At 33.2% G+C, this 24,198-nt stretch overlaps 2 protein-coding genes across 13 annotated transcripts in view; one reads left to right on the top strand and one right to left on the bottom strand.

Annotated features, from left to right (window-relative positions):
• Window positions 1-261: 261 nt before the first annotated feature.
• Window positions 262-14,327, top strand: LOC139987324 (uncharacterized). Of its 4 annotated transcripts, none has more exons than XM_072003446.1 (9): window positions 262-380; window positions 7,868-7,933; window positions 8,318-8,450; window positions 8,747-8,877; window positions 8,968-9,077; window positions 9,632-9,777; window positions 10,102-10,300; window positions 10,380-10,496; window positions 11,343-14,327. In XM_072003446.1, exons 1-9 carry the CDS (start codon window positions 300-302, stop codon window positions 11,458-11,460), a joined length of 1,101 nt encoding a protein of 366 aa, XP_071859547.1. In that variant the 5' UTR covers window positions 262-299; the 3' UTR covers window positions 11,461-14,327. The 4 variants fall into 4 exon arrangements, with proteins under 4 accessions (XP_071859547.1, XP_071859548.1, XP_071859550.1 ...); XM_072003447.1 differs by having other exon boundaries at window positions 320-652; XM_072003449.1 differs by lacking the exon at window positions 262-380 and adding an exon at window positions 7,447-7,714.
• Window positions 14,328-17,968: 3,641 nt separating this feature from the next.
• LOC139987316 (uncharacterized) overlaps window positions 17,969-24,198 on the bottom strand; it is a 42,128-nt gene continuing 35,898 nt past the window's right edge. For 8 of the 9 annotated variants that reach the window (XM_072003423.1, XM_072003425.1, XM_072003422.1 and 5 more), the window contains 4 exons: window positions 23,477-23,533; window positions 20,677-21,002; window positions 19,815-20,448; window positions 17,969-18,080 (listed from right to left, as the gene is read on the bottom strand). In XM_072003423.1, the coding sequence (XP_071859524.1) occupies window positions 18,020-18,080; window positions 19,815-20,448; window positions 20,677-21,002; window positions 23,477-23,533 (1,078 nt within the window). In that variant the 3' untranslated portion in view covers window positions 17,969-18,019. The remainder of the gene's footprint in view (window positions 18,081-19,814; window positions 20,449-20,676; window positions 21,003-23,476; window positions 23,534-24,198) is intronic. The other variant, XM_072003428.1, reaches the window with a different exon arrangement.

Raw genomic sequence — 24,198 nt, 5'->3', positions numbered from 1 at the left:
AGTTTAGTGAGTTTAATTTAACGCATTTTAAATTCGTTCCATATTTCGATCTTATATTAACATGTAAAAAGACTCTGTAAATTTCAAAACTCTGATTGAAAATTCGAAAGTCGACTATTTTTAAGTTGAAAGAAAGTTATTCGATGGTTTTTCGAGGGTTACTTTGTTACATACATTATTCTAATATTATGCGGCTAGAAACTACGCTTGTTAGTCCTTTGCTCCCAAGAGCAAATTTATATTATACCGTTGGTGGTGGTGGTCAAGTTTTTCGGCTATGGCAACCCACGCTGTGTCGTATGAGCACTATTCGTTCGCGCCAACGCATTCGAGTCTGTTCGTTCGACTGCGTTACATCGCGACCACTGTGCTGCCTTTCTGTACGTTTCGTTCAATTATTCAAATTAACACACCTTGCACAAAAAATTCGAACAAGTCGATTTCATTTCGTTTATCATTAAATAGTCTACGTTTCTCTCGTTTCGATGTTTCAACGTTTCAACGTAGTGGATAGTTGAGAAAATTCGAAAGTGATTGTTGAATAGGAAATCTCTTCAAAGAACATCTCCCTTAATTTGGTAAACGAGTGACCTAGACAGTTTTCACCTATAGTTTGGCCATCGATATTAAAATTCCGATCACGCGCCCACCGGTAAGTATCCTCCCGTTCTTGCGGTACCGATTGCACGTTGCTTATTTTACGATCTACACGCGTAATTTCACCCGGAAGAAAATGTCAAAACGGTTCCTCGCTATAAAATTCGAACATTCGAGTCGACGAACATCGATATCACTGGACAACCTGTTCGATGGAAAAGACGGCTCGTACGCGGGAAATACGAAAATTTCAATATCGACCAAGAAAACTTCTTTCGAATATATTATTATTCTGCAAAGTTATCTGATAATTACATCCGATGGTTGTACGTACAAGTATCTATATATCACTTGCTAATAATATTATTTTTTACCAGAAACATTTAACATTCGGTAACGTCCAATATAATGTCGTCTATCCTGTTTAAGAATTGCACGACAGAATAGATTTTTTCTTTCCATTAACAAACTAAAATTCTCCATTAACTAAGAAAGCAATGGTTTTGGATTTCTATTTTATTTCTGACCTTGGCAGAAACCTTGATTGAAACCTTGACTGAAGAGAACCGTCGTTCCTTTCTCTCATTTTTGCTATTTTCGAACAAAAATTATTTTTCTAGAATCATAAGTTTCATATTTAATCGTGAAAATACGTTAATATGTGCTTGAAGTTTTATACATCTGGTATATGATATTAATTTTTCTATGACATACAACTCGGTTATTCGAAGGCGTACCTTACCTTATACCTTTACGAAAGAATCATCGATCGAGCGATTTCAAATTCTCAAAGGATGAGCTGGAATTCATTGTTCGTCTCTATCTTTCGGTATCTTCTATCCACCGTCTATTGTCACCTGAAACAGCTGTTCAACGAGAGTTGCGTTCGATAAATATTCAAAAGTTTCCAGAAAAAGAGGACATTGTTTACAACTTTTTTACGCAATACCAGGATTTTGCAAACGATTATAACAATGTTTTATCATGTGTAATAATTTTGTTAGGTGAGATTTTTTAAGATTATTTGTAACATTGATGAAGCCCTCCAATATTGTTTCCAAAATTGGAAAAAGTAGTTATGTTGATACATACAATGAATTTGATGAACTATGTTATTATGCGATGTGAATACTTATTGGTAAAATCAGTTTCGCGCATGAGAGAAAAGAGGGGCAGCGTAGTAAAGGGTAGGAAGTAGCAATGGTAGTAAAACAAATATCATGATTATCAATGAAACATATATATTATTAATGAAACATTAGCACATAGCCATACAAAATTATATCGGCGATAAATCACATGATTCATGCGTGTATCGAAATTTTAGCCATTATCAATATTCAGCAATGTTTTCAATGCAAAAAGTCAATGCTTCTCTCAACAATCTTCCAACTTTTTCTTTTCTGTTATGTTTCGAACGTGCGAACACGCAAACACTAAGGTTACGAGCGAAGATTTCGAATGTTCTTTCCACGATTCGATTACTATACCATTTCCTCCAATTTCCACAACTCGGATTTATTATCTATCCATACAAAATAACAGGTTTCGACAGTTTATCTTGTAACACTGATCAAATATCTTTTTCTTATTTTTTATTTCCCGGATATCGTAATACTTAAAGAGATCTAGGGAAAGATGTTCTTTTTTATCTACTAGACTTTAAGCTGAAATTTTCTATAATAATTTAAATCGCTTTCGTTTTACATAAGTCGTACGATGGGATAAGGACAACATCCGGGTACTATTCGAGATTTTTAATTCTGTAAAAGTATAACGATATTATCTTTGATTATGACGATGTACATAGATAACGAATATTTAATTTTTATAATTTACTTTATCGTGGATAGAACTTATAGATGTGACAAGTTTGCCAAAGTTTTGTAGCTATTAACGTTGAACGCAATTATCATATTTCTCCTAGTTACAAGACCAAAGGCTAGATTAGTCCATCTTTTCATATATTAAGGTAATTAAGTTTGTTTGTCTATATTTACATTCTTATCCGATATATATATATATATATATGTATGTATGTTATTTGTAACTGTATATGAGATATTTTCAGTTTCTCAAATTTACTACTTAGTTTCGTATCGTATATTTAAATAAAAGTTATAAATGTTTTGATTTCTGAAAAGGTAGCTTTTTTTGTAATATTAAGAAATAAATGTATTTTAGCTACGTTATTCGTTAACTTCTTTAATTCAGGCATCATTCCAAAACCAAAAGATACAAAGATATAATAGCTATATGTAAGTACCTATATACATGGTTTTTCTTACAATTAGGACTTTCAAGCCATTTTATAATATTCCTTATCTTGTATAATGTTTATGAATATAATACAATTGAAAAATAAAATTTAATTATAAATCCTTTTCTAGCCTTAATAAATTCGTCCTTGAAGAAGTCAAATTAAAGTCAAATTCTAGATCGAATGTTGGACGTAACGAAATACCGCAAGACGTTATTTATATGTATGGTTTTTTTCTTACCGAACTCGAAGTTTCGATAATTTCAGTATGTGTGCATACATGTGAAGAAAAAACGAAGAAACCGTTCAACTTGTCTTTTTTCTGAATGTACTTTTTAAATTGCCTGATAGAACTACATAAGTACGTATGTGTATATGTATATATACATATATGTATATACATACATATATGCATGTTCACTCGGATCGATTCTAGTTGTCATGGCTTTCTTGTTTCGATTCATGGTCCTTTTATTTTTCTTTGGTGTTGAAACAGTCATCAACCTGTTTTAACGCGTATATATTTCTTTTTCGTAACCTTACTTTTACCATAATTTACAACGAACTTTGACAAGTTGCTTCCTCGAGATGTTTAAACTTAATTATTATATATCCCTATTATCTAACAACGAATCGTAATTACGTATACTCAGCAATAAAATAAAATTGAAACTTTACAAAGCACACGATTGTAATTACGTCATACTAGCTGTAATCATTCAGTTGCTCTCCGATCCAATCGTCTTTTTTTATCGTTAAAAAAGTTTCTCAAGTTCGAGAAGAAAGGTGAAGAAATCATTGTTTATACGAGTGATTTCTCCTTTCAATTCATATTACTAAGTTTTTCTTACGTGTTTTTGTTTGTTGAAACAAAAACAAGCTTAAATGATACCCGATAGTGTTTAATTAAATAGTGGCATTAAACGACATATCCATTTATCGTGAAATATTTCATTGATGATTTTTTACTATACCGTACGATATGTATACCATTTACTGATATCGATTTGGTTTAAACGGTCGAGTAGAGGATGTTAGGTCCATAATAATATGTATAACAAGATACAGTATCTTTAAAATTATTTTTCAATATACGACGAGATAGGATACATTTTGATTGTCAAACGCGTGATTGTATCGCTTGGTAATCATTCGGAGATCTGAATCATTTACTTCGAAAACTAATTGACTATACAATTTTTTTCATTGCTTTACTTTCTACCAAGACTTTTCGCAAGTTCAACGGTTCGTTGAAACTCTGTTATTCAGATAGTTGGTTACTTTCGAGGGGATGTAATTTCGTTTAAAAAATCGCAATCTTTATTATTATATGTATTAGTAGATGTATATATTATGACGTGATAATACATTATACATATTGCAATTATGCAATAAGAAAATTGACATCTGTACCTAAGTGTCGAACGTTATGGGGTAATTCTATTACTCGAGAGGCTCTGTACCCCCGAATTTTTTCATAGCTTTCAAACTGTTTCATCGGATACCATGGTGATATTAATTAACCGTAATAATCAAACTCGGTGAACTCATCAACGACGCGTTACTGTTTGCACACATAATTAGAATAATAAACGTTATATCGTATCGGCTGAGACATTGTATGCAATGTAGACATTAGAAAAATTTAGCTGATTATTACTAGCAAACTTATAATATCCCTCCTAATTTGTTTTTTCTTTGTGTATTTATCGAAATATTTCCCAACCCTTCGATTATCTTTCGTCAGGAACAAAGAAAAGTACAATCGAGTTGAAAATAGCCAGCGATTTTCTATAACTTACGGAAAATAATTTACAAAGCAGTAACCTTAAATTGTCATTCAGCGACATGAAAAATATCCCAGGGTCCGATAAGAGACACAAGTTCCTTAAAAACGAATAAAAAAAAGGCTGGTTAACCTTCATCGTTTCGGAGAAAGGTGCCACACCGATTTATCTCATGTCATCGAATTCCGTTGATAAAAGACAAACGTAACGATAAATTAATACCGAAGTTGAAAGGCACTTTGCACAATTCCGTGTAAGGGCATCGATTTCATCATATATGGATAGAAAAAGTTTTAATCACCAGTTTTGCCGTTTATCATTATTTTTTTCAAATCGATACGTTTAATTATTTTATGCCAAACCTGTCGTTACTTATAAATCTTAATGAAATCATGGTCTCTAATGTTTTTGAGTATTTTACATTTATTCTATCATTCTATCATTACGTCATATCGTGTTTTCTTTGCATATGATTCGCAAGGAAGAGAACACTGTTGTTCAATAATATAATATCGATGAATGTTAATTGCGCATAAACATGTATGTTTTAACAAAGCTGGCAACACTTTTTACATTATCTCATCTGTCGTCTTGTCTGTTTGAAATTACCATGTTATTACTACGATATTTCCTTATAAAACGATTAAATTACATCCTATAATAGTAACAAAAGTATGCTTGTTCAACATTTATGATGTTTGATTTACCGTACGCTAAAAGATATCGAATTTTAGATACGTGTGTATATAGATTTTAAACTCGACTGTTAATCGTCGACACGTCGACTCACAAAGATATTAACTTTCGATTGGTTTAATGTCAGTCTAAATTTATGTTAATTTCATTCGATATTTTAATTTAATGATCATCATGTGCAATATGTACAAGATGGTAGACATAACTTTGATACCGTGGACATTAAATCTTTGAAATACGTATTTTTCACCTGTACCTATGAGATTATTATTGCGCTGGATTATTATTTCTTATAACGAAATGACAGAATGCGATTAAATTTTCTTTTATAAAAGCACACAAGTTTATATTGTATAGAAATAATGAAATAGACGTTATAGAAGCGAATAAGTGTGTGTGATAAAGTGATAATTAAAATTATTGTAAGGACATTTTGAATAACTTTTGTCTATACGTGTAACCGCCACTTGAGTTTAGTTTTTAAGTTATAGAGCCATTTACGTTTAATGGTACATATATATAAATTTATTTTATAAATTTTTGTTCTGTAAATAACTTCTCAATGACGGTAGATATACTTGCTGCATTTTTCAGCTATTGAAGATTAGAATAATGTGCAATATTTCGTACATCAACCGATTTATAAAAAATTATTTCATTCTATCGTTCCCGGCCGTCACGTTAGGCTGATTAGGCAACCGGAAACCACTCTGTCCTAACGCCCCAATCTACACTGTGTATAACTCACTGATCCTCCTTTTTTACAGTATTAAAAACGGTTGTCTCTCTCATCGATAGATTATATTCAAATCAGGTTATCTAAAAACACGGTTGTCTATTCCAGAATGAAATGTAACGATAACTTAAAAATTGAAGATTTTTGCGAATACTTGGGAAACTAAACCCGAGCGGTAGTTATATATGTATAATTGTTCGGAATGCTGATCTTGATCAAAGTCATTGAAATAAAAATATTCGCAATAATTATCGACAAAACGATTATTAATAAAATCAATTTTTAAAGAAATAAATGAAGGGAATGAGAAAAAGTAGAAATAGCGCAAATGACAAATCTTCGTCTTAAGAAAAGAACAGAAAAATTTATATGCTGCTAAATACGTATTTACAATGAAATATAAATGTTCATAAAGACATAATTCGTTAGAAGCTCGTCTAGACATGATAATTAGAAGCAAGTCTCACGTTTGTTTCCTTATATTTATCTCGTGTACGAGAAAAACCTACCTGCACCAAATTTTTCTATCGATCTCCTTAATTCATAAAACGTTTTTTGACTCAAAAATATCGATATCGCGATACGATAAGCATTTCGTTTCAATTCTAACTCAATCTGATTGGCGCTACTCACTATATACGCATGTGTAGTAATATGCTGTATATTCTTGCGAAAAATTTTTATTGCTACTACCAAATTCAAGGCTTAAACATTATTCACAATCATCTCTACGACATTTATTTTTCCAATGAAACATAAATAATCCCATTGTAAATCAAAACGGAATTTTACGGTATAATTAGAACTATCGTTAACTAATTGTCATATGTAAATAGACCTTCTTTGAAATTTCCCAACAGTTGAAATCTCTGCACCTTCCTGTTTCGATGAACACAGTGCTAAGAACATCTTGCTTGATTCATTAATACGAGTATTACGATCTACTAGCGCGATATCATATTATCGTTACATTAGCATTGTTATCATTGCAATAGAAATTTGATTTTTTCGAAAACGAAATTTCAAAAAAAGAAACTTGGTTCTAGACTTTCGACTTGTTTCTGCATGTAGAATAATCATTTGTCCATGTGATCTGCTACAGTCTGTATATTTTAAGAACTTTGGCTAATTATATTGGTAATTATGGTACATTCTTAACGGGAAGAGAGCCTAAGAAAGAGAGGGGGGAGGGGGGATTAATAACAGAATGATTCATAAATGCATCTAAATACTTCAGGGGATAAGTCTGCACACGAAAATACGGATGAAGTTGTCGATCTTCTCCGCTTTCGATGACTTCGAAATGCGTTATAAAGCTCAATATTTTGAATAATTTTTTCCTATACGTAGGAATAGCAGCGTTGCGTGGCGGTCGACCTTAGTTTTTGAGATATACGCACGCATATCCTGCCGCCTGACCTTAGTTTTCAAGCCAAGTTGGGTTAGTGGTAGTAATAATCCGACCGTCGCGCTGTGCAGATTTAATCCGGATTTAGATCGTGATGGCCATGCGATGGATCCATCTCATCCTATCCATCAGTTTGCAAAAGTGCTATTAAGAAATGTTGTTATCGTAAAAAGAAAAGAAGGCGAAAACTTGGAACATTGCCTTTAATCGCATATAACTCGGAAATTAAAGTACGTAGAACATATGTACTGTGTTCGCACGTCGTTTCTTACTTATTTTTGTATGGAGATTTATTCCCTGAAGTATTGAAATGTATGAATCACCCTGTATGAAATAACGTTCTAAATAATTTTTTATTTTATGACCTGTAAATCTTATTTTAGGTGATCATGATTAACAGATATCGGTATCGCAATATAATTTTTGTACTATCCTGTTTCTTTCTTCAGGTAAGTTCCTTGTTCAGATATTGTTCAAACATTGCTCAGATACACGTGTGTACACATTTGTTCACATACGTATACGTATCTATACATATAATACCTGCCAATTCGTTTCATTCAACTCTTAACAAAATTTAATCAATTAATATAAAAGTTAATACGTTTATTTCAATACGTTTATTTTAATGCATATAAAAATTATGCGATCTTATTGCGCATGTGTTTCATATTTATTTCGCAACTAAATTCAATTCAATTTAATATCATAAAAATAAGTTTGCTTCATTTTGATATTGTATAATATTTTAAATATTTTAATGTTTTATATTCCTCATTTTGTCTGTAATAAAACAGAAATATTTATAGTTATATAAAGTAATGACTTTAAAGGTTCCGAGTTACATTCATGTAAATGGTCATGGACGTTTAATGGACCCACCTGCACGAAATAGTATGTGGCGTTTTGGATATCCGAATCCTGTAAATTACAATGACAATGAACTCTTCTGTGGAGGTTATGCAGGTTCGTCGTATTATAATGATTACCTCGTTCTGATATAGCGAGTTGAGAGAGACCAACAGTATAGAATTCTGTTATACGTACACGATGAACGAATACATTGAAATTTATACCATATTACACAACGTTACGTTTAAGAGAAATTGTAGAGCTCGATATAAAAACCGGTCAGTCGATCGCTTTTCAGAAAGATCGACTTTTCGTGTCGGTTTAATATCGTTGCGACCACGAATTTCTTCTGACAATTCTTTGGCAGGCATTATTAGGTAATAATCAGATTATAAGTATTATCTTTGCAGTGCAATGGGTGGAGAATAAAGGCCAGTGTGGAGTGTGCGGCGACGCTTATCACTTGAAAGAGCCGAGACCACACGAAGCGGGTGGCGAATACGCAAAGGGCACTATCGTTAGACATTACACGGTTGGTCAGGTAATTCCCTCTCTCTATGCCTCGAATTTTCTATTATAATAAAGCTAGATCGATCGATGACAGAGTCGAATATATCGTTCAAATCTATAGGATATCGACGTCGAGATCGAGCTTACAGCCAACCATTTAGGAAGATTTGAAATGTATCTTTGTCCAAATAACAATCCAAGGCACATAGCAAACCAAGAATGCTTTGATAGGTAATCAAATATTGATATTGATCTATCAGTACCAATTTGTAGAATAGGTATGTGAAAATGAATTGGTTAATAATTATCAATAAAATCAGGATATTACAACGATAACAATCGTCTCGTGTGGATAGCTATGATAGGGGTTGAGCAAATTTTCGAAAAACATTTACATATACACGCTATACGAAATACATACATTAATTTTATATTATTTTTACACTTGCATTTTTTACTGTATTCTTTATTATTAATTATACAACTTATAATATGCAATTACAATTAGACTGTAATATATTTAAAACTTACGATGCTCATTTTCCTACATTTTCATATTTTATTTTATCTGCTTGCCGATATGTTTTAGGTATCGTTGCGTTTTATCGATGTACTAGATGCTACTACATTATACTAGATTGGCAACATCTTCATCGATAGTAACTGTTACCAAGTAACAGTAAAGTCTTTACAAATTTTACATTAGGACATAATATCTATAATCATATTACGATTGCCTTCTTTCAAAAATCTGATACTGTATACGAAACATGTTGTTGTTTAAGATATCCGTTATATATATCCGGAACCCGAGACGTCCGATTTGAGATACCTCCAGACACTGAAAGAAAAGCTATATTTCGGTATAAGGTAACTTTACCACCGTATGTTACCTGTACGCAGTGTGTGATACAATGGAACTATTACACTGGTTTGTATTTTTACATTTTACATAAATATTTGCTTACGTCAGTATATAATTAGTTCTATAATTATAATTAGTTCTAGTGCAATTATATACTATCCTCCGAATTTGAGGAAAAACTATCTGAACGTATCTAATGTATAGTGTATATATATATGTATGTATGACAAAAATTAGTATATTTAAAAGTCTCATATGTTTTTAAAATGTAATAGTACTGTGTTCCGGCATTTGAGTAATGTCAAGAACGTAGATTTTTACTCGTTAGCAACCGATTAATTGATTTTGCAATCTATGAATATTACGAATGCTATTATACATACATATTAGGTAATATGTGGGGCACCTGTGAAAATGGAACCGAAGCTAACGGATGTGGAAGACCAGAGACGTTTCGAAATTGCGCTGATGTGAGCATCGTTACTAGCACAGCCGGAGTACCGCCGCTCTTTGTACAGCAGGACAATCCCTTTTTGCTCTATTACAAAGACTATCGTTCTCCAAATAACATATTTCCGCTTGTCGTTAGGTAATTACGGTATTTCTTTAATCGACGAGATCTGCAATTAACAAATGTAAAATTTATTAACCGGTGTTCTCAATTGTAGATCTCAGGTATGCATGTCCACTTTCCTTTATCGGCGTATACCAGGAATGAACGACTGGTGTCAAACCAACTGTCTTCGCTATCCGCCAAATTGCCCAGCAGCTATTTGCCAATGCCCGTAAGTTATCGCGAACGAGCCTCGCACATATAATAATTACACATTTTCTAGTGAAATAATAGTTCGGCATAGTTAAACCAAGAATTTCATCTTAACTAGAGTACCTCGTTGTTTCTAATAATTATGCGACGATCGTGTTTGATAATTTCTCGACAAATGTCCGCAACTTTTTCATTTCCTTACTTATCTCCTTTCCATGTACAGGCTGTAAGCAAATTATTTGTCAAGATCATTATAGCGTTATTCTACATTAGTTTAGATACTGAGTATTACATATTCTGCGTATTGACGTGCATACACATCTGCAAAAAAGCGGCCACTCCTCATAAATTATTGCTCCTCGTGAAGCGAGTAGAATATGACGCAGTAAAAAAAATTTGACTTGGTATTTAAAGATAAAGATCAATTTCGCGGCTACTTCTTTCGGCTCTAGATTCTCACCGATCCAGTGGTGTAAAATAGTGGTCTGACAAATAATTTTTTTACATGTTGCACATACATAGTATGTATCGTCCTGGAATACGTTGCAAACACTGTCGTATAAGAATGTTTTTAACCAAGTATACTATTCAGCTTAAAATATTGAGTCAAACCAATTCAGTCAATGGCATATATATAAATATGCATATTTTTATTATTTTTATATATTGTTATATTTTATTTGTCAATTTAGTATATGATATTTACATTTTCCATTTGTATCAAAGAAATTTATTTTATCTTATACCGTGATGATTCGTGCGTCCGTCGATACTCCCTTGGTTTATTTAACAAAGAACAGTTAGCTTATCGACGTGAAATTTTATTAAAAAATCCATAAAAAATTGCATTCTTTGTTTCTAACAGGGAATTGTGCGATGCGATTGGAGATATTGCTGGCAAAGACGGTGCAAGCGTTTATTGCATGGACAAGTGTTTAGTATACCCATCCAATTGTCCCTCTCAACGTTGTCGCTGTTATTAAACAAATTTCAGTTACGCGCAGACTATTTGGTGCGTAAGGAATTGTATCGCGAAGCTTTAGCTCATATTCGACGATTAACGATTAACAAAATGGTTGTAATTCGATAATGTTTATCAATTTTGGCAGAAATAACTAAAACACCGTTATGTCCATATTTGGCGTTTATCGTCAAATGAGAAACTTAACTAAACAATCGTAAATGATGACGCAGAAATGATACCTATGTTGTAATTTTATCGACTTTGAGAATGCTTTTACATTTGATTATGTACAGAAATATGACTGATATCTATCGAAAAACTGCCACACCGTCCACGGAAGATATTCCATTTACTTTGTAACGATCTAGTGTTAATGCTTGATAATTTTAATAATCTCTTGATAATCTTTCCCACTTGTGTTTCACGCGATAAATAAATATTTACATAATGTTTGGTCCTGTTATATAATATTATTGAAAATATAAATAATATTTATTAGGATAAGGAGTGAAAAAGAAAAATTACTTGCTCCGTTACAATATTGTGCGTTATCATTATCATTAGTATTGTTAGTTTCATTTGTATTTTTATTATTATTCGTTTATTTAGTATTAAATAATTACACTCGTTATGTATGAAATTACAAATATACGATATATCCTATAGGCATGATTAAAAAGACTTGTACGACTATTTTTAAGATTAATCTTTATTTCGAAGAAGAGACGAAAAGCTTGGAAACTCGTCACTACTCTCGATTGTTCTGGATAAAAAAGATAAAAGAGGAGATGTTAGGAATATTCAAGAGAATACAGATTTTAATCTCACTATAGTATATTTAGTATTAGGACATTCTATTGACAGCTTAAAATATTACGCATGTATCACATATTATATATGTAACGAATAACATCCTCTTTGCTTTTATGTATACGTGTGCATATGCGTGTATACGCATATATACCTTCGTACGCGTAAATGCAGTTACATTTAACGAAACGATCATTTATTTAATTACATGTTGCAAATGTTCTCAATGCAACAACTCCCTTCACGCACATTATATGTATATTTGCGCACTTGTGTACGCATCGCATTGTGTCAACTGAATTTCGATTTTACAGTGAAAACTTGTAATTCATATCGGCCTCGATTAATATCAACAATATATTTCGTCGATTCAACACTGTACGTCTTTTTCCAGGTCTATACATTATTAATACTTTACAAAACTACATATATACACTAAAGCCTTTTATATTCTCTATAATACGTCTTCAAGTGTCTAAATATGTAGTAACATGTTTGATCTGTTTCATTCCTTTGCATGTACTTTAATATATATGTTATTGGATTAGTTATTGGATAGTTAATCAGTGAACAATAGTGTGTTCAACGTGTTAATATAACTTTAAAATAAGTTGTGATAGACGGATCGCAAGTCGCTAACACAACTTATTTAATATAAGGGTCGTCATACTTCGTTTTCCATCGTTTACATATACATTCTAATATCGTTTAAGCAACTATCAAACGTCCACGATTGACTTAGAATGCAATGAAACCTGTACTCGGATTCTATCCTCGAGAAACCTTTTTTCATTCTATTCTGCGTTAATATCCACACTTTTTATTATTTCTCAATTGTGTAGAAACTTTCAAAACCAATACGTATATACACAGTTTCATGCTGACATCTATTCGATCGATCCTTCCTTTACCTCTTGTTACTTTTATTTTCATTTTTCATCACGAATCCTTCTAATTCTTAAGACCAGTATAGACAATACACTGTTCGTGAAAGGTTATTTTTAATCTTTCCTTGTCTATACGCGATATACGTATAATTCATTATCAAGTACCACGACACGAAAACAATCCTTAAAATACAAAAACATATTGGAACGCGTTTCGAACGTAATATTATTCGATCTCTTAAAATTTCTCAAAGTTTCACCCATGTTTTGCGTTTCATTGTTAATAATATTTCGAATTAAAATTTCCTTTAAATTATTGTTATAAAAAAAAACGTGTATTCTATCCAATTAAAACGATCTTTTCCTTCGTATCAATGATAAAAGAACAGCATATCGTTGAATAAATGTTATCGGTGCGATGAAAACGTCCCTACGCTAGTTTCTCAATTCTAGTAACAATGTAGTTTACTAGATACACATGTTTAGCACACTTGTTAAAATGACGCGAAGATGGATCGATCTAATACAAAATACAGATGAAACATCTCGGGACATATCGAGGATCGCTGAAATCTTGAATCGATCACCCCTTTTTTCACCTATATCACTTAATTACCTTCTTCGTCCTTGTCGATGTATTCTTTTATTTATTACTTTGCTTTATTCTTTTTATCAAAACGATGAGACACAATACTAGTTATTCTAAAACTTAATTAGTCTTAGAATTCGCAACATGCATTTTCGAAGGAGGGGTGAGTTTCAGGTACATTTTCAGTCTTTTCCTGGTAAACATGGCTCATTCTCATCTAGTTGTCTATCAGATATTAGATAATTGAGAGAGAGAGAGAGATCGTCGCAAACACTTAAACTTGGTAATTTTAATAATCGGCTTTTACTTCCAAATATATATAGTTCCAATAATCGATAATCGATCGAATCGAATCGAATAAATCTCTATTTTCCGGTGAACGCCAATTTCATTTTCTTAAATAACTCATAAAAAATAATTTACTGTTTGGGTCAGGTCTAGATCATATCTGAGTCAGGCTTACCCGTAAATTACGCTATACTTTAAGTTATATTTGTACTATTGGCGAATCTAAAACTGGGGAAGAAACAAAAACCGATGAAACAAACGTGTGATTGTTTCGCTTCGCACGTGATTAAGAAAATCGAATTGTAAGTGAATTTAGATCGACTGGAGATCAAGGTGATTCTTTCACTAGAGACCCTAATAGGAGAAATCGCCATTGTTTCGGCACGATCGCTGTATGTGTGCTGCATGTGTGCTGTATGTGAGAATTGAAAATAAGAGTATGAAAGTAAGAATGATTCCAAACGAATCACACATACGCGATACAGGTGGCATCATCCTTAACGTTCCAACATGTTCGATAAGCGGCTTCTTCCTTTAACGCCTCTCACGAGAGCATCGTGTTAATCAGTGTTAAATAAAACACAACGAGGAACATAATCTATGCAGTATAATCAACTAAAATAGTATTTCTTCTTTTTGATTCTCTGTTTGTAATTTTCTTTGTCCGAAAATTTGACGGTCATTCGGCAATCACCTTATATCGCACCTTACCGTTAGCTTAGAATAGGAAATACATTGGTGAGCTATCATGCTGAAATTTTGAACATGTACAACTGGATTTTGAAATATCTCTTCCGCTATGTCTAAAATATAGATTCTAAATTATTATACGATTAGTGCCTTCAAAAAACAATAACGAATTATACGAAATATTTGGTAAAAATTTACCCAACGATACATATCGATATTTATTTTTAAAATAATAATATCAAAATAATTATCGATCGTTATAGCTTGTTGTACTTTGCTGTCGTTTATGAACACTGTCTTTTCATTCGTAATACTGATATTATCATTGCTACGCGACGCGCGCGTTGCGTTGTGTCGCGTCCTATGTAGTCGCTAATGAAAAAATAATCGCCAACCGATACGCACACCGATTCGTTACCGTGACATTTTTATTTCTCGATTAAATTTTTCATTTGACCAATCAATACAAAAACATACGTTGTTAACATACGTAGAAAAGAAAACGTGAAATCAGATGGCGCTTAGAGATTCAGGACGCACAACGATCCTTTCGATTGCCCCTTATACAATGACGACGACGAGTGAGTTAGTTAAACGATAGCGAGTAGAACTATCTATGATCTGTGATTAAAATTCTAACGACGGAACGATAATGCATTATGTATTATGTGTATAAAATGTCTCTGCAAAAAGAGAACAAAAATAGCTTTTGGTTCGTTTCGAAGCTTATCTGTTATAATAATTGTTGCATGCTTCGCCGAACGAAATTCTTTTACAAGATGGTATATACTTATGTGTAAGTCAAATCGGAATCGTCTCTATTTACGAGTCATTGGAGTTCGTAAATAAGATCCATTGTCAGTCATACGTTAAACCTATCTTTGCAAATTCCGCGACTAACAGAATAATCTCGATACCTATACCGTGTTCATTATGATCCGTATAATATATTCATTTCCACACGGACTGTAACATGTTGTTTTTATCTAACTAATCAACTATGTAGTTTTCATAAGGACCTTTACGGTAGTTAAATTGAGCTCTTGAATTAACAGTACGATCGTCATGAATACGTTGTTATATTTCTTAAAACTAATCTCGAGTGCCCGAACTTTCGTTCGAAATTTATTACTATCGTTTCTAAACGAATGCTCGTCGCTACCTTAAATCTTACTCCATATATTCATGGAGTATGTACTTTCCACATATACGATAGATATAACAAATATCTATTTATCGATAAAAAAAAAACATTCGTTTCAAACATGTAGCAAATAAATTGAAACTTTATATATATATATATATATACATGTAGTATATGCAATAGTGTGTGTGTGTGTTTTTGTTTTAATAGCTGAAATTAATTCATATATTAAGAAATAATAAAATTTTACTATCGTTCGTCTACTATTTTAATTCGTGTTTTCAGTTTCAATGTCTCTTCGATTCAAAAACGGAATTACCGATGGAATTCGCTAATACTTATTAAAAATAGTAGCACGATGTCTCGCATTCTTATGCCTTTATCTCGTATTGTGATTGTTAATCGAGTCTTTTTGTTACGTAATCTACAGACAAATTAATATTTTCACTAATTATATTACGCATTACGTAAAGTACGGGTGTTTTACCAAGTGTGCACTCTGTAAGATTATCTTTCTAAATTTTACGATACAACATTTCCATTATAGTATTTAACAACCAGTCGATTAAGTTCATTAAAGAAGGAAAATTGCGTCATCAAGTTCACGTGCAGTATGTAGTTTTGTTAAATTTTTCTTATATACTTGAGTTTAAGTTAATCGAATTGATCCATGGGATCTGGGTACTAGGGCAGTAACAGTACCCAGAACCCAGTCATAGTATATACTTATAAATGATATTATGTAGACACAATAAATGACTACATTTCGAGAAAACCATTCTCCCTCCACCCTTCTTTCTCAAGAACAAGATTCGATATTCTTTGTGACAAACAAACGAATCGTTATTATTACGCTCTTGTTTTCCCTATTTAATTTTAACTCGATCTAATTACGAACAGCAAATAGTAACGATTTACAAATACACGTCAAGTATCTACGATCGAAGTCGAATAGCTTCGTTTTACCTGTACTTTTCAAAATTTAACCGTTAGCCAGCCGTTATATTGTAATATAAGGCCGTAAGCGGACTAAAGTTACATTAAATACTTGTGATTCGACACTTATTACGTATCGGATAAACGTATGACTAACACTTAGATTAAATGACAATCAACTGTCACAACGTTCGAGTGATTTTATTAAGCGAAGTAATGTGATCTAAACCACTTGGATGTTTTATGGTAAATTTGTCACATTGTACTACTTATTTAATACAATGATACACCACTATTGGAATTCAATTGTACGCGATCGTAAAATTTTTCTTTGGTAAGGAACGTTCGTTTATATAAAATGATTAATCGTCTATAATAAATCAAATAAAGAACTTTCTACGGTTTATTAAGTTATCCGTAAGTAGCATTAAAGAAATTTGCGAGCTAAGGAAGCGGTCAAAGGGCTCATGATTGACTAACTCCCATAGAACGCATCTTTGCATTTAATACTTTTGCGAAATAAATCGTTATAGAGACTTTATCCTTTGTTAAAAAATTCGTGTCATCTCGTCCACTATGTTTATTTTCTTAATTGGCTAACATGTACGTATTAATTATATTTCATTACATTCAGCAAAAAGTGACGTAATTCTATCTGTCACAGCTCTTTAGTCAACAGATCGCACAACTTTCATGTTGATTATCGAATCGGAAACAGAAAATGAAATGGTTCGTTCAAATTTACATAGATTGACAAGAAAATGAAATTGAGAATCTTACTGAATATACTTTTACGTTATGCTATTCCGAAATTATACCGAAATTGTACCGAAATTGTACCGAAATTCCAGACAAAACGGAATTCTTTACACATCACATCGTGCTGAAATCTCTATCATTATTTACGCATTTGAGATTACTCTATTAGATTACTACCATAGAATTATGGTAGCGGTGTTTTATCGTTAGACACACAAGTATCTTTCCTTTTGCTTATTTTCAATATTTTCGTTCTTTCCATTAAGACGATTCCATATCTCGACAAATGTTACAGATAAAAAATAATCCAATTTTCAATCTTTTCGGAATTGAAAATGATAAATCGAAAAATTCAAAAACATAATACTCGATATCTTGAATAGCTCGGGCACTCGAACTTGGCAAAAGTGAAGTAAAATGGAAATTGAAGTTGCGAATGTTTATATGTAAAATGTATGTTTAGTACCATACCGAGTTATAAATAACCTAAAGTTGCATATGTTTTCACATAGGGTGCATCCACTCTACAATTTTCCCTGAAACAAACGTTATAAATTGTATGAATTTTCCAACTACCCTTGATAAGCATAACTGCTTAAGAAAAGAACAAAGATAAATAAATAAGAACACTAATAGTAATAAAGTTGCGAAAAACAAGTCAATTAGTACAGTTAAGGTACGCGATCGATTCGATCAAAAGAGATTATAAGATGCTTTTGTCGTTGTAAAGCGATTGAAGTGGTAGAATTTTATATATAATCTTATTTTCATCTCATTCAACTGCGTGGATTTGCCAAGTCTGCCAATCTTGAAAATCTCAAACAAGCAAAAGAGGAAGAGAAGCAATATCTAAATTTCTCCAAAATATGTAGTATCCAAATAATAAGAAAATTTATGCTTTTGGGTTGGCTACAAAAAACGATATACTATACTTCAGGGTACGGAAAATTATCGAATCTTTTGCAATCTTCTAGCTTCCGACGTGTTTCAACTTAAAAAAATAAATTTGAAGGTGCAAAATCCACTAGTTGAGTAGTTATGTGTATATAGAATAGAGCACTTTTAACATATTTGATAGGTTACTTTGTCGCCTTATCGTTGGCTTCTAGTCATGATTCATTCAAGGAATGGCGTCGCTCACTGTATACAGAAGGAGACGACATATTGTGTTTGATCTTTTAATTTTAATCAGAAAAACATAACTAATATGCTGGTAAAAGTTTCATTGATCTCAGAGTTCCGCTTTCTCTCTCACTTACGTTGCCCTTTTCTACGTTCGACACATCTAACGTCTCGGTTTAGGAACAGAATCGTTTATTTTATCGGAGGTTTTCGTAGATCTCAACACGAATGTATCGAAACCTAAGGAAAAAGGTCCGAAAGTTGAGTCGTGAAATATCAACATGGAAGACAAAAAGGTTTGACGCATGCGTGACACATCTATAAATATCTCAAACAGAGACAGAGACACTCTACTCATTTCTGTCTGTTTCGCAAGAACGAGAGGCTTATTGCCTTCCATATTGATTCTTAGCGATTGAATTCCCAAGCGAGTCTAGACCTGTTATTATAATCGTGACGTAACCGACCACCGCGGGGTCGAGAGTATAGGATAACTCAAACTTAATTCGATATACAAAATCTCGCCGTAAAATGTCCGCCACCATAAAAAAACGAGCATTTATGTACAACCAGCGACTGCACTCATTGGCTTAATAGCGCGTAAGAGCCAACACGGCGTCAAAGTGATGTGTAAAATACGCTGAAAAAGCTGAACTTTAACACGCATAACTTTTAGACCGATAAATCTCTACAGTTAAAACTTGCATTTTTGTATTCTGCGCGTAAGAAACTATTAAATGACAAATAAGGAGGGTAACAATTTTATGTCGAAGAAATCGAGTTTCAATAAAAAATAATTGTTCATCCTCTAAAGTATAGTTTACCTCAAATGATATTCAATATTAACAGGCAGAGAAGAAGGTGGAAATATTTTGTGCGTTTCTTCTTTTTTCGCTCCTATCCTTCTCTATTCTACATATACATATTTTATTCTCTCCTTCAACTTTTCATCTTACATCGCGTAAATGTATCATCTTTAGTGTTCTTTTAAAACTATAACTTAAATGTCTTTGTCACGCTAACGACGATAAACGTAAAACAAGTTTATAAATGTAAAGTTTTTCCAGTAATTGGTACTATTATATTAATTTATTATTTCAACGATAGTTAACCAACTAATTTTCAATACTAAATTTCCAAATACTTACTCGTCTTCCCACGGACATACTTCGTTAACGTTATTGTCACGCTTTTGTTGAGGAGCTGGTTGAGTAACTGGTGCTAATTGATCATCCTGTCTGGTGTCCGGCTCCCAAACAGGAACAACCTGCGCCTCTTCCAGCGACTCTACCGTCTCCGTTTTTACTAGAGCGGAAATTGCCAAACTTTCTTCGGCTATAACTGCCGCCATTGCATCACCTTCGTCAGGCTCCAGCTTTTGCCTTCCTTCCTCAATTTCTATCTCTTCCTTTATTACCGGCGCATGATCGCCATTCGTTTTTTCCTCGACTTCGACCGTAGAATTGTCGCTCGGTAGATCCCCCACGATCGCGCTAATGCTTATTAAGGGAGCCTTGGTTAAAGTTTTCGTCGTCAGTTCCTCCTCGACAGATTTTAACGTCGTACTAGTTTGAGACTCTTCGGTAATACACTTCCCTGTCGTAGACACATCCGATCTGTCAGTTGTCATATGAAAATACTCGAACGAATGTTGTGGAGACGGATAATTACAAGACAAAACTGACGGCCGACCGATCTCTGACAGCTTCGTTCTTCCGCTAGTCGAGCCGATGGAATAATTTCGCGTTGTTATGCCGATTCGTTCGGTAGTCGTCATGCCGGCTGTATTACAAAATAACTATGATAAAAAGCCGTACGATTTAATTAATTATTCGTTCTAACACTTAACAAATATGCATACGTATAGTATTCCTCGCTTTTTATTATATTTAATCTAATTTTATCTTATCTTTAACAGTAACGAAAATTTCGTTGCGGAGAGCGTTGTGAAAAGCGTCGTGGAAAAAATATACGCATAGCATAAACACAAATAGTTTAGAAAATATTTACCTGTGCTACTACTGTGTTGCAAAGTACAAGACTTTCGAAGATGTTCGGAGACCTCCGCTACCACTAAACTGACATCAGACGAGGAACTACAGGAATCTAATTGCGATGAATTTTTCCGAGATGCGCGTGTAACCTCGATAGACTGTGACTGCGCGATCAAATTACTGCCTTCCGCTTGACTTTCAACCGACGACGTTACTCCAGATGATATTGGATGGTGCGATAGTGTGGTATCTATGGCGTGCTCTATACTCGGTCCTGGAACCACGTCCCACGGGCAAACGTCGTCCATAGGGCGAACTACCGCTTCCGATGTGCCAGCATCCCTGACAACATGAACTTTATTATATGATTTAGTTTTTATTTTTTCCTCTCGTTAAAATACCACAGCGTCTTTTCATTTTATTTCGATTCTTCTGATTTCGATATGTCGATAGGCCATGCAAATATATAATTGTACCATCCAACGTACAAGAGGGAAATTACACGCACTTTACAAAATTACATTTCTAAAGAGAAATCGTAATCGTCGTTTCTTTTTCGTTTCGAGCCGAAACACAGTAAAGGTTTCTTTGAGGGAAGAAGGGCCGACTTCTCTCGGTAAGAAGCGGGTAAAATACAATTGATGAGAATTAAGTTGAATTTGAAGTGCATTCCAAATTCCAAATTGTTGTTTGTATATTGCATTATTTTCGATGAACTTGTAGAAAAGCTACTGCCTCTCCGATTTCGATCAGTTTGAAATACGTTGCAACCTATTGAACGACCTTTTCCCATCCATATAATGAACGGTCGGCTTTAGTTTCTGAAATATTCGCAAAAAACTGCCAATATCGCTACAGCAAATTCTGTCTATATTTGTGCATTCGTAACGCATGAGCGTATAATTAACAGCGACTGAACCGAAACTTAACTTCTATCTTTTATTTATAATATGTATACATAAAAAAGAGTTTGACGAGATTGGGTAAAGCTCTGTGCACAACCGTATATGCGAAACTGTAAGAAATGTCTGTTATAATTCAATTAAAAATAGATATTGCCAACGTATTGCGTTTGAGCTTTTATTCGATTAGTTTTTTCAATTCAACCGCCACACCCTGAGACGGCTGACAATGTTTGCATAAAACAATAACAATTTTTTTATTTCGTAAAATAATATCAATTATTCGGCAATCTATTACCTTCTGTAATTAACACTCTGGGAAGCGGTTGCTCTGACAACCATACAGCCCGAATCCCCGCGTGTTTTTCGACCGATTAAAGAGATTCAAAGCGACCAATATTATATCTAATATATTAATAACGATTTCGTATTATTCAAGCATGTAATGTAAAAACACATTTATAATAGTTCGTTTATAGTATCCGTTATTTTTTTTACTGTTTTATTTAACAGTAGTTAACATTTTGTAGAATACCGCTTGAAATGTGTAAGACGCGAATTCACGTCTCCGGTCCTCAAGGTGTTAATTTGTTATTATTTCACGCAACCGTTGCCAGCCGCCTGGCGACGCGGAGAAAATTTTCAGCGGATTGAGAAAACTAACCCATACCGAAACCCGATACATCGATGATACGTATTCATTTTAAACCGAGTTATAACAGACATTAAGAGGTGTCAGCCTCGCATACACAATCGTGGACGGAGTTTCAAGTTCACCCAATTCTCATTTATACGTACTATTAACAGAAGATAAGAGTTAGAGGTAAGTTGGATTTAAGCAGCCGATGCTGACCCAAGCGTTGACACAGACGCGTAACTATAGGCGGAATACACTGTAGTGGTACCGATTGTCTGTTGTGAATATCTCGAAAACTAAGACCGACCGTGTTATGCACGTATATATAAGAAAAAGTTGTTCAAAATGTTGAGCTTCACAACATATTGAAAACTCATCGAAATCGAAGAGAAGCTTAACCTAAATTTAAGTTGTTGCCTATATCTTTGAAAATGTATATCGCTTGGATCGATTACACGAAAAACTGAAAATTCGCTAAATAATGTTTCGATAATTGGTGTTAGCAATGGAATCAAATAAAAACGATCACACGATAATGGTTACACAAGATATTTCGATGCTTATAATAAACAACGTTTCTTAATAAGACAATACGATATCGAATAACAAAATATTTAATTAAAAATGGACAAGATTTCAAATATAGATAAATTCCATTAGTTATTATCACTGACACCGTAAACTTTTGTTATTAATTTGGTATTTTGCATCAAGATCATGCGGAATATTTTGTAACTATTTATTGTTGGCTAAGTGACAAGATGAAACGGTGGTACCGTATTAGTAGATACGATAACAATAAGTAAGAACGAAAATGAGAATGAAAGATGGATATATATAACGTGATAGTGCCATAATAATGATAAAGCGAAAGAGTAGAAAAAGACAATTGAACGATGATAATACATATACATACATTTATATACATACTCGTATATGTATGTATATACTACGTATATGCTATATATATATATATATATATATAGGGAGAGAGAGAGAAAGAGAGAGAGAGAGATGTACTTAAAATACGGTAACGGAAGAAAATTTTAGGGAAAGATAGTCAAACTACGTTAGCCTTAGTACATTGAGAATACGGAATATCGGAGAATGTTAGAAAACATCAACAGTATTGCATACATGAAATGTTTTTCACAAGTGCTAACATCGTAAAATAATACATTGAGTAACAGGGTTTATCATAAAAATTGAAATAAGTTAAGAGATTCGTATTTCGCATACTTATGCAAGGAAACTATCAGGTTATTTCGAGGACTTACTGAACGCTATGCGGGATAGGCCTTGTTGAAATCTTTACGAGTCGAGCCAGATCTCCCCTGAAAACACCGCACCGATAAAACCTATCTTTCTCGCAAATTGATTATTTTTCCGGAAACAGGGATAATTTGTAATTCTTTTTCGATCGTGTCGCGAAGACAAATAGCATACTAATAGTTTAGAAAATAAGATAAAGACAGTGATTTCGATGTGTTTCAAGTTTAAATATACATCGAACACAGGTGGAGCGAATTAACCCCTTAACCTATAGTATTGTGTGAAAGACGTGGTGCGTCGATGTTATTGATTTATTATTTACTTCACGATAATAAATCTTATTTGTGCAATGATCAATTGGTTGTAATTATTTATCAAACATCTTGCAAAATAAAATTAGTTCTACTCAAAAGACATATACGATTTGCACAACTTTGGACGCTCAGCCAAATCGTGAAATGGCTCGACGTGTCACCGACCTTTGTTTATGGCACGCGCTATTGGAACTTAAATCGGAAGGCAAGGGGCTAATTTTTTAAACGTTCTACACGTTTTCTTAACGTGTATTACTGATTTTATTTTACTTGTACGCTCTTTAATAGAAGCTACTAAGAGAAGAGCTTTCTTAAACTTCGATTCCATTATATTTCTCTTCATACATATTTACTTTCGCATATTTACTTTGACAAATTTTATCCGCGAGACAAGCGGCTTTGTTATAGGATGG

The sequence above is a fragment of the Bombus fervidus genome, chromosome 5, assembly GCF_041682495.2.
Source record: "Bombus fervidus isolate BK054 chromosome 5, iyBomFerv1, whole genome shotgun sequence".
Classification (NCBI taxonomy): domain Eukaryota; kingdom Metazoa; phylum Arthropoda; class Insecta; order Hymenoptera; family Apidae; genus Bombus; species Bombus fervidus.
This window is presented reverse-complemented; position numbering and strand designations above follow the sequence as displayed.

Bases quoted from the DNA above. Each gene is read 5' to 3' on its own strand.
- LOC139987324 (XM_072003446.1), top strand. From the start codon at position 300: ATGAGCACTATTCGTTCGCGCCAACGCATTCGAGTCTGTTCGTTCGAC. The intron at 9,778-10,101 runs GTTTGTATTTTT...CATACATATTAG, and splicing joins ACAATGGAACTATTACACTG to GTAATATGTGGGGCACCTGT. The intron at 10,301-10,379 runs GTAATTACGGTA...TCTCAATTGTAG, and splicing joins ATATTTCCGCTTGTCGTTAG to ATCTCAGGTATGCATGTCCA.